We start from the raw sequence: 12,058 nt of genomic DNA, 5'->3' as shown, positions 1-12,058 counted from the left end.
CATTGTGCCTTTATGAAAGAGTAGAAATTGTTTAGAATGAAGACATTTCGTTTGGGATGAAAACTCTTGAGTTTCAAATCTGAAAAACTGATGTAACAACTCTCAACACTGAGTAATCAATTACCCAAATGTTCTGTCCAATAATGAATTTAAAATTCACTTACAGTAATCAATTACAGCAATTTGAGTAATCTGTTACTCAACTTTAATAATATCGGTAATCTGTTACTCAAATACACTAATGAATTACTCTGATCAGTTTTAAGTTGGATAACTCTTTTCTCACGCTTGTAACCTATTACTTAGATGAAGTAACCCGTTACACACTATTTTTGAAAATTGAAAATTGTTTTACGTATTTTAAAGTGTTTCAACTTTCTTTAAAAATAGTTTGAGCATTACTACTTTGTATATTTAAGAGTTTTAGGATAGAAGTACCTATAGAGACTTAATCTAATTTTCTTGAAGCTTTAATCTTCTTTGTCTTCATAAGTATTCTTCATTTTCTTCTTTTTGGTGATGTTGATTTTTTCATCAAAACTTTGTCAAAGTCAAGAGCAAAGATTTTCTTCACAGTAAATAAATAAATAAATTTGGAGAAAATAATTTACTCAAGATAATGTAAGAGTTATAATTCACCTTCACGTATTAGTAGCTATTAAGTTAAAATAATCATACAAAAATATGTATGATCGACAATGTAAAAATGACAGTATTCACCCATTAAACTTATAAGTTTAACAGTATTTTGAACACGAGAAAAAAGTCAAGAATAAAGAGTTAAAAGAGAAATAAATGATTATAATTTTATCTAGAAATTAAATTCTAAGATTATAACCATATTAGCTGGAATGATCTCCTTCCTGATTGGCTGAGAATGGGCACATTCGAACAAAGGCCTTAATCAGATGTCTCGCCATTGGCTGGACGCACTAGGCCGGTTCTAGGACCACTGCCCCGATATTCTACCTGACACGCTGCCAATAATGTACTGTCACACCACCTGCAAGTCAAGCACCTGCCAATCGCAGTAGGCCACCTGCAAATCTCATGCCAACACGACATACACAGACCTACGATATGGCTACCAGCTACAAAGTACGACCCTTCCAAATTCGTCTGATACAGGCAAAGTAGCCTTCAACAGACCCGAATGGTCAGCCACGCCAACAGTACCCGCCAAGGACTACTTCATCTATCCTACCACTATAAATAGGGAAATCCCCATAAGAAAGTATTAATTGTTCACTCTTATTACTCTTGCTCTCTAACCTTAACTTTCTATTTCCTCTCACCATTATCATACTGACTTGATCGTCGAAACACTTTTTCATCTAGCTCCACCGGCAGGTCTAAACTCAATCTAGACACCTCCAAGAAGACTTCTTGCCAGACCTTCTAGCCTGACCCACATGACTTATCCACAAAAGAACAATATAAAAGTGTAATATCTAGATATTGTTACTATAAAAATTTATACACATATATTCATTACATCATCGACCATTCGTTTATATTGTTTTTTAAGAGCAAATAATGACAAAAATGAATAGTGAAAGATGTAGTGATAATATATCAAACTCATACATTGTTAGAGTATATTTTCTCTTTATATAATTAATTTATGTGTTCATGATAAAGAAATTTGATGTCCCAGTGTCAATGGGCATTTTTTCCTCAGTTTTAATTAACTATTATCAGAAGAAGGAAGTGATATGTCATCGAATAATAATAATATGTAAACTTTGCCCGAAATGGGTACGACTATATTTGATTGACTGCAAGATTAGCAAGCATATCACAACATTTATGGTAGCATTATGTGGATTCTTATATTAAAATGCACTGATTATTATAATAATCTCACATGGACCTAATTGATGACATCAAATGACAATCAACAAAATTTAAAAAAACCCCTTAAAGGATTAAAAATATGTAACTTAATTAAAAATCAAATTAATAATAGTATTAGTTGAAGATATGCAACCAACAGTATCCACTATTTGAATTAAACAACAAAATTAGTTATAATTTAATGACACTTGCAGTAATCTAACATAATTTTATTTTATACAGAAGTGACAACACAAAGCTGACATTGATATCAAACAACACAAACGTTAAAGCTTGCCACACATGTTTTCTATTAAAATGCACCCTTTTCACATAGCGAAAGAGGAGAAAAAAGAGGTATTTGATAAATATATCAAATCCTCCGAATATGAACCCTCTTAAAAAAATTGATGCGAACTTAAGAGATTGGAAAGTGGCATTGTGGCATTGTGGCCCTGTGGGATAGATAGATTAACGTAGCTGATCAATCAACTACGCAAAAAACAAGTATGGGAGAAGGAAATTAACAACTACTTAGAATCCAAACCATGGACGAAAAAAGGGAATTTCCCTGCAATAAAAACCACAGTAAGCTAATTAAGCTTATTACTATAGTCATGCACATCATCAACGACGTATGAATATGCCTTGAACTATTTATTCACGATCAAATTAACTTCTTCAGAGACTTTCTTAAGTATTTTATGAGATCTTTTGCTGTCACGCTGTGTTCCTTGTTCATCTGCAAGAAAACATAAATCATGGTTATCCATTATTTCTTAACCCATGTTAATCACGCACAGGTTAATAAATATGAATATATTAATGAAATTGGATTAAGCTACAATATTCTAGTAGTATAGATGTCAATAATCATATATTTACACTATCATAATAATTATTAATAATCACACACCTAACATAACATTGTAAAAATCTTCAAACTTTATATTATCACATATTCACACTGTTGACCATGTCCATCGCTTTAAACGGTCTTTTAAAGTATAAAAATGGTACTGTACGTGTTAATCTATAAAATGTAGAAATAGAATAGAAAATATGGTATGTGAATAGTATTACTATGATTTAATTACAATATATTCAATGTTAGCTTTTTATACAAATGACCAACCATATATTGCTTACATCATTAGCATTCTTTAAATCAAATAATAACTGCTTAAAAAAAAGTCATATATGATTGATTACTGTATATAAAAATTACAGTCACATTGTACCAAAATAAATTCATCTAATTATCATATTTTAAAGAGAAAATCAAAAGTTACTCTTTTAGACACTGAAGTTAATTATATTTACCTGAGCAACAATGGTTATGTCAATAGTGTTATTCCCAAAGGGCACAAAGCTGGTACTCTGAATAGTGAGATGATACTTTTCCAACTCATTGAGTATTGTAGCTGATCTACCATTGTGTTTGTTACAATGAATTCTTATGAGTACCTCTATACCACAAACTCTTGCTTCCATTTCAGGGATTGTTTGGTTAGAGTTTTCATCTAAAGGGGAGCTATTATCTTCATCTGCGAAGATAATAGATTTCTTCACTACCACTGCTGATTCAACTCTTTCTTCACTTGCTTGTTTCTCCAGTGTCTTCACCCTTTCTTGTAGTTGTTTCAGATACTTTATAGCATCTCCCAACACAGTAGCCTTGTCCATCTACATGCATGAATGAAACCATTTATAATCTATTAATTCAACTTGTAATAAATTAAGAATACTTTTACTCATGGGCATGTTACAATCAGGAATTCAGGATAGGGTTCTGAACAAATATCCACTATTAATTAAGTAAAGTGCATTCAGATATCCACTCATTAAACTATTTAAAGTGGATAAATGAGATTTTTCCTAATATAGCTGACTCAGGTCAGGTTAACTTAGTTTATTAGTAGCAACCAATTAAAGTAGAAGGTATATATATATCCCATCTAATTAATTGGGTTTGAGAAGTGTAAATATACATATTCTTATCTTTAAAATCAAAGAAGTTGTTTCTAGGATTTAAACACATGATCTCTCATTTCATAAGATACCTTAACAGTATGATGAGACTCACCCTCTAAAATAGAAGATATGATGTATAAGAAAAATTCTTTTTGATATGTAGGAGTATTATTGCTTAAGATCTTAACCTTGGGGGAAAAGTTTATGATAAAATGTAAAAAGCAAAGAGATTTAGTAATTTCAAACCACTAAATCAACATCTTTAGGAGGTGTATCTCCTTTTTGAATTGCCGCTCAAAAAATTCTCTAACTGAAGTGTTTCTAAATGTGTCTCGTGTGTTCATAAATCATAACCATATATATATATACATGTTAAATAAATAGTACCTTCTTGAGTCCAGGAACGATGGCGGAAAGAGCAACGAACCTCTGGTTGAGCTTTTCCCTTCTTTTTCTTTCAGATAATACGTGATCTTGAGCTTGGTTTGTGTTCCTCATAGTCATAGTGCTGTTAGCAGTCTTATTTGCTTGTTTATCATAATTTTGAAAACTTTTGTTCTCGTAGTCATGGTTGTGATAATGCTGGGAAGCAACTGAAGAAGTATTGGAGTGCTCAAAAGAAATGATTTGTGAGGATGAAGAGAAATTAGAAGCCTTCAAGTCATTGTTGTAATCATTCCAATTAGTCTTCAGTTGCTTGCTTGGTCTTGCTGGGGAAACAACACAGTGGTCTTCAGGGAATGAGTTTTCTGTGGTTTCGTAGTGAAAGTAATTGTGAGAGGAATTGTTGCTCTCTGTGGCTGCAGAAAAAGGTTTGAAGTCAACATCATCAACTTGGTATGCAAAAGAATCCATTGCGTATTGATGAAAGAAGGTTGGATCCTCAATTCCCTGAAACTGTAAAATTACATGGCTTCAGATTTCTGCTCTTCTACATAAGAAATGTTTCATGTGTGTCTGTGCTCAGAGAACTTTTTTATAACTTAGTTTTATAACATAAAATACTAGTACTTTATGTTGTACAAAGGTCCTGATGTACAAATATAAGTGGTCTTCTAATGGTAGAGTGAATAGTTAATATATGTATGTGCTTACAAATTCAGGCATGTACTTGGTGGATGAAATTTGCATCATCTTCAGTTTTCTAGCTTCCTCAAATTTAAGTTGAATGTGATTAATTGGACACTGAAAAAGAGTCAAACAAGAAAACAGATTAGTCCAAAACCTCAGAAAATTCAAGGGCTAGTAGTTGAGGTTAAAGTTTAACTTGTTACATCTCAAAACAAACAAAAGTCTACTTGTTTTAGGAACTTATAAGTTGTCACCGTGGCGTGTTTGGTAGAACATAAAGAAGAACTTGTTTAGGGAAAGGAGAGTGAGAAGATTACCTTGGTTGAAGAATGGGTAGAAGATAATGAAGTGTTGGTAGTTTTCTTGTAAAAGTTGTTGGAAGGGAACATGTTAAAACAAGGTTGCCAACCTAATTTATAGAGGGACTCAAACTTTCCAATCCACCCTAATTATCTTATGATTTACTTTTTTTTTTTTATTGATATAATTTGAACTCACACCCTTCTACATTACATTCTTTAATTATTAATCTCACCATTAAACTATTTTATAAATCTTTTATCTTATATCATTTAAAAAATTAAATATTTATTATTATTATTATTTTTCGTTCATTATTATTTTCACAAAATTTAAGATTTGGGATCTCTGTTACAATTTGGGGGTACACTGCTGTCTTTCACTAATAGCCTTTGGTCAAATACTGTAAGTGGGTTATTGCATTGCAACTTTGAATGCAGGTTATTTGCCACGTTTTCTATAAATCATCATTGCTGCCAACGTTATATCAATCTTCTGTTTGTCTTGTCTTAAAAAAACACATGTTGTTCAATAAATATAATGATTATATTAATCTATATATTTATTATATTTTGGATAATATATCATTTTTATGTGATTATTAATTTTTCCACTACTTACATACATTAATAAAGTATTAAATAAAGATAAATGTAGAAAATAATGTTTAATGTACCATTGATATTCTAATGTTACTTATAAATATCAGAAAAAAGTGTTCAATTTTTTAAAATAAACATATAAATATAAGAACGGTAACAAATAATAAAATTAAAAATACTTCATTTAACAAAAACAATAAATTATAATTTTTAAAATAATAATTAACCAAATAAAAATTGTCAATACGGTTATAGGAGTTGAAGTTACAAATTAATTATTTTTCTTGTTATAAAATTTCACACAATTATTATATATGATAGAGCAAGCAAAATAGATTAACCAAATACGAACATGCCAAATAAATGAGTCTATTTTGAAAAACCAAATTTGATTAAATAGACCTCTAACTGCTTTAACAATGTCTATTAAGTTCAAAACTCGATCGAGCCACAAAATGAACTAACCAAATATATAATAATAATGTACGATTATTATTCTCAAGAAGTTTTACTTAATGGAATTGAACTTTATAATTAACATTGAGCGATACCTATATATCCAAAACTACAATACTAGATCAACTATGTGTTTGTTAAAAAATTACAACTTAATTAAAAAAATTATTTACTATGTTAGTCTTTTTTTGAACTGGTGTAAATTTTTTCTATCATGCTATATGATACAAAATCGTAATAATATGATTGTATGAGGATACAATGTAACCAAATTAAACTTCATTTAGGGTTACATTAAACAATATTTTAATCATAAAAGATTTCACCATGTCATGGCCCATTCCATATAGTAACGGTCATACTGACCACAATTTCCGTCACTACAATCACAACTTAAATCGTTATAATGAATGTTTAAGTGTGTGTGACATGTTGCTTCAACTTGCTTTTTATTGGCCAAGCATTGTGTGTTCTTAGAATCAAAGCCTCATAGACTAGAGTGAAAATCTTGTACATTACATGATTTACGATTAATGGTATCAATCATAAATCCACTATTGATGTAGAATAAACTCATTTTATTTGAAATTATTAATATATTATCAATTGTGAGTATTTTAATGTTATCTTTGATAATAAGAGCATATAATTCTTGGTTTCATGAGATCATTACAGGGACGGAGAAAAGGAGAATGTAGAAGAATGAAAGGAAAATCATACTCTTCTGTTGCTTACATTTCACAAATAACTCAAAGCATTTATATACAACAACTTGCTAAAAAGGGAAAGTAAATGAAACTAATTTAACAAACTAAACTATCCTAAAACCCAAAACAGAAATGAAGTAAAAAGTCTAATAAATCGTTTACAACAACAACTAATACTTAAACTACCCTTATGGTGAAAAGGAATAAAATAGGAACATATACAAAAGAAAAGAAGAAGAATAGAAACTATGGAAAGATGAATCTAACAACCCCTCAAGTCTGTGAAAAAGATCTTGCTCTTGACATTGACACGATTTTGATGAAGACACCAACATCACAAAAAAGAAGAAAATGAAGAACACTTATGAAGACAATAAAGATAAAGCTTCAAGGATTTAGAATCTGATTGGAAAACATATTTAAAAGCATTGAAACTCATAATTTATAACACACAACTCATATATATTTAAAAGCATTGAAGCATTGAATCCTACCTTCTGAAATACTTGCTCTACACTTCTTGCAACTTGTTCTAAACTTTCAGTATATATTTTCTGAAGTTGCCTTAAATGTGGTTTTGCAAAGTCGTTCAAACCTTCTGAGCATTAGTACTAAAGTGTATAAAGCGTTATTGGATTGCAAGAGTTCATAGTTTCAAATCTTGTAAAGGCAATCCTTGCCATAGTTAAAGTTTTCTTCAAATTGTTGAATTACTTTCTGTCACAAGGGTGTGATAAGAAATAGGATAAAGTCACTTGGAAATGTTGTTTTCCAAAGAGTGATATAGGTATTAGAGAGTGAGTAAGGTACAAGGAAATATCGGCATGAGAATTTGTAATTGCTACTCTTAATATCTAGTGAAGAAATCTCTTGTGTTGCAAGAGTACTGGACATAGCCTTCGGTGGACAAGAAGGTGAACCAATATAAAATCTACGAGTAATCTCTTCTGCCTTAACTCCTTAAATTTACTTGACATTTTCTGCATAACTTTTCCGCTGCTATTAACTCTTGAATTTTTTAGAAAAATCTGTCATGGTTTGTAAACAACTATTTCATCCCCTCTTAGTTGCCATCTCAGTCTTACAATTGGCACTAAAGCTTTTTTTTTGGAGTAAATTATTCTCAAAACTGATCATGTATCTAAGATGGCCAAAATATCATTTATGGGAGAAGGTTCCAACATCAATCGCCCTCCAAGTTTTGTTGGAGAATGCTATGACTTCTAGAAAATCAGAATGTGAATCTTTATAGAATCTCAAGATCTGTATATATGGAATGCGATTGAGGAAAGATCTTATGAACCTTTCACCATTGTTAATGGTGTAAGGGAAGTAAAGCCAAAATCCATGTGGAATGATGAAGATAAGAAGAAAGTCCAATACGACCTTAAAGCCAAAAACACTCTTACTTCGACTCTAAGAGAAAAAGAATTTTTTAGAGTGTCAAGTTGCAAATCTTCAAAAGAAATTTGGGATACTCTAGAAAGAATGCATGGAAGTAAATAAGTGCAACGATTTGCAACAAGTAGTGAAACATCAACATCAACATCAAAGCAAAAATCTACATGCTCTATATGTAGAAAACCAAATGATCTTAAACGTGCTTGTCCAGCCCTACAGAAGCATCATACTTTCAAAAGAAATAAGGACAAAAAGCGTAGAAGAATAAATGTCATATTAGAAGATAAAGATGATGGTTTAAATGTAGAACTCAGAATTAAGTAGCAAGAATATATTTCCTTGATGGTTTCACACAATTCAAATGATGATTATGAGGTTAGTAACTCTGAACAAAATGATACATTTTCATATAATGAGTTACATAACGCTTTTTGTGAATTACATGAAGAATTTATTAGACTCTCTAAAGTATGCATTAATAAATAATAAACTATAGAATTTCTTGAGAGTCAAAATCAAATTCTAAAAAATGATTTGAATGCCTTAAAATTGTTTCATTAAATGAAGAAATGAATATGTTCAAGAAGAGTACTCATAAGTTGGACAATATTTTAATTACTCAAAAACATACCAATGACCGAAGAGGTATAGGCTACACAAATAGTCGAAAAACTAATGGTATGATAAAGAGTACTTTTGTGAAAACTAAGAATGATTGCATGCATAATATTTCTAAAGAAGATATTGATCAACATTCTTTCTACAAGTCTAAACGCAAGATGCATCAACATCAACCCACATGCTTTTATTGCCATACTCCTAATTCATGTCATATTAGAAAATTTGGTATTCCAACTGGTCAATATGTTTGGCTTGAGAAAGATGCTAACCCCGTAGAACCCAAATCATATTGGGTATATAGAAGATCTTTGTAATTTGTTTTGCAGGAGTGCTTGAAAGCCATAAGCCAAAAATGTGTTATCATAATAACGACTGTTCAAAGCACATATCGCATGGATATTCAAAATATCTATATTCAAGTAACAAATGACTTGTTACCTATGCATAGAACATCAAAAGAAAAATCCTTGGTATAGGTAACATTGTTATTATATTTATTTTATCTAGTGCGTGGTACGATCGTCTAACAAACTTTTTACTAGAAAAAGGTTTTACCAAATGAAAGGTCAACACTACACTTTTTATTAAGATAATAAATCATCATACTCTTCTTGTTCAAATATATGTAGATGATATTATTTTTGGTTCTACTAATGAGATTTTGTGTAATGATTTTGGCAAAATGATGCAAGAGGAATTTGAAATATCTATGATGGGGAAGTTAAATTACTTTCTTGGATTGCAAATCAAACAACTCAAGGATGGTATTTTTGTAAGTCAGTCTAAATACTGTAGAGATTTGCAGAAACTATTTGAAATGAATGACTGCAAGCCAATAGCCACTCCTATGAGTTATGGTACATATATCAATACAGATGAAGCTGGAAAATGCATTGATATATCAAAGTATCGAGATATGATTGGTTCCCTACTTTATTTAACTATCAGTAGACCTGATATAATGTTTAGTGTCTGTTTGTGTGCACGTTATCAATTAAAACCAAAAGAATCACATTTAGTTGCTGTCAAAAGAATCATTAAATATCTGAAAGGCACAACTGACATTGGATTATGGTATCCAAAAGGAATTATATGTGATTTGGTTGGATATTTAGATTTAGATTTTGCTGGATGCAAAACTGAGAGAAAAAATATAAGTGATACTTGTCATATATTAGGAAAAGCACTAGTCTCAAGGTCATGCAAGAAACAAGCCGGTGTTGTCCTAAGTACTGCTGAGGCAGAATACATAGCGGCAGGTAGTTGTTATGCCCAAGTGCTGCCAACCCAAATGAGCATAAGTTGGATAATGATGAACTAAGAGGCATTGGTGGTCCCATGACAAGGGTAGGGCCAAAAGGGTACAAGATGCACTAGAATTACTCATGAAAGGCATCAAGGAGAGTGCTGCAAGATCATACCAAAGGAGTTCTCACTTCATTCATTTTGTAACTCTGAATATTGGCCAAAATGAGGAAAGTGTTGGACACAGTCGTGCCCCAGGACACGGCCAGGCCGTGTACTCCTTTGTCCGAAATTTCCAAAATTTTTAATTGGGACACTGCCGTCTCCTAAGGCATTGTCAAGCCGTGCCCACCAAAAAATGTGGGAAAACTTGTTGTGTGTCAATTTTAATATTTCCTATTTGTTTTTGCTAGTTTCTAACTTGATTTTGTTCATTTGAATTCAGAATAAAGACATCTTTGAAGAGTGAACACTTACATCAATTACTGCCAACATCATTAACGATGAAGAGAGATTGCACTTAATGCATCTGTATGGGGAACTCAAGCATGTCAATCATGGTGTGATTTTCGTGCAAATGCAGCCAGCCAAGTTCTATGCATAATTCAAAAGTCTCAAATGGTACCTTTAACTCGGGGGGATCATGGCAATCAATGGTGGCGAATTTCCCCAAAGAATTAAAGACTCCTAGGCTAAATGCATCTCTTCTTTCACTTGGCTGAAACACTTCAAGGAATCCAAAGCTTCTAGTATTTCTCTTTGTAATTTAATTACTTAGGAATTCCCATGTGGGATTATGCCTTCATTATTTCGTGTCCAACATGGCTAGAAGGCATCCAATGTAACCAAACATGTAGTAGGTTTAATCTAGTCCAAAAAGAAGTCTTGATTCATGGTAGGGTCACGTGGGAACCATCATGGTTTGCCTGTAAGTGTACTTCTACTTTGCTGAATGAAACTAAGTTTGTTGGAGTTAAAAAAATTGAGGAATAGTTCCTTGTGTGAGAGCTTTGTCTTCTCTAAACTTCTTGGCTGAACCAAGATTAAAAGTTCTTATCAAGAACCAAGTTCTTGTGGCGAAAATCACCCGGCTTATCAATAGCCAAGTGTTGTGGCGCCTACCACCCCATTTCTTATCCATATTCTTTTATCTTACAATATCAATCCGCTGCCAAAATTCACCATCAAAATAACCCAGAAAAACGTGGGCAAAATCAAGCACCAATCAAGATAGATCATTGTAAAGAACTTCCAGAAGAGGTTCACATCAAGTGGTATCAGAGCTAAGGCTCTTGCTTGGTGTTAAAATTGCTCTTTGTTGGTTGTGTTATTCCTTTTCTTTCTTCTTACAAAAAACAATAGTGTCAAAGTGTGAAAGTCAAAACAGAAAACAAAAGCGTCAAAAGTTCAAAATTCCAAAACAATTCGTGTGACAACATTTATTGATAAGTTTGGGTATTTTCTTTCACAAATTCTTGGTTCTACCATTGGTTCATTTAAGAGGGTCTTGGAGGAGAGTGAGTATTGAGAGATATATTTTCCACAAAATATGATGTGAACCCAAATGAGCCCAAGTTGGATCATGATGAACTAAGTGGCATTGGTGGTCCCATGACAAGGGCAAGGACCAAAAGAGCAGAAAATGCACTAAGACTACTCATGGAAAGCATAAAGGATAGTGTTCCAAGATCAAACCAAGGGAGTTCTAAATTCATTCATTGTGTTACTTTGAAAATTGGCCAAAGAGTGGAAAATGCTAAACATGGCCGTGTACGTCTCTGTCCGAAATTTCCCAAAATTATAATTGAGAGAGAATCGTGTCCCACGGCATGGCCTGGCCATGTT

At 32.0% G+C, this 12,058-nt stretch overlaps 1 protein-coding gene across 1 annotated transcript; it reads right to left on the bottom strand.

Annotated features, from left to right (window-relative positions):
- LOC109349260 (transcription factor bHLH18-like) lies at positions 2,054-5,114 on the bottom strand. Its single transcript, XM_019589999.1, has 4 exons — positions 4,906-5,114; positions 4,198-4,701; positions 3,160-3,522; positions 2,054-2,578 (listed from the first exon to the last, which is right to left on the bottom strand). The coding sequence occupies exons 1-4, from the start codon at positions 4,942-4,944 to the stop codon at positions 2,504-2,506; spliced, it is 981 nt and encodes a 326-aa protein (XP_019445544.1). The 5' UTR covers positions 4,945-5,114; the 3' UTR covers positions 2,054-2,503.

Source organism: Lupinus angustifolius, chromosome LG01 (genome assembly GCF_001865875.1).
Source record: "Lupinus angustifolius cultivar Tanjil chromosome LG01, LupAngTanjil_v1.0, whole genome shotgun sequence".
Classification (NCBI taxonomy): Eukaryota; Viridiplantae; Streptophyta; class Magnoliopsida; order Fabales; family Fabaceae; genus Lupinus; species Lupinus angustifolius.
Note: the sequence above shows the minus strand (reverse complement) of the source record. Positions and strands in the feature narration are given on the sequence as shown.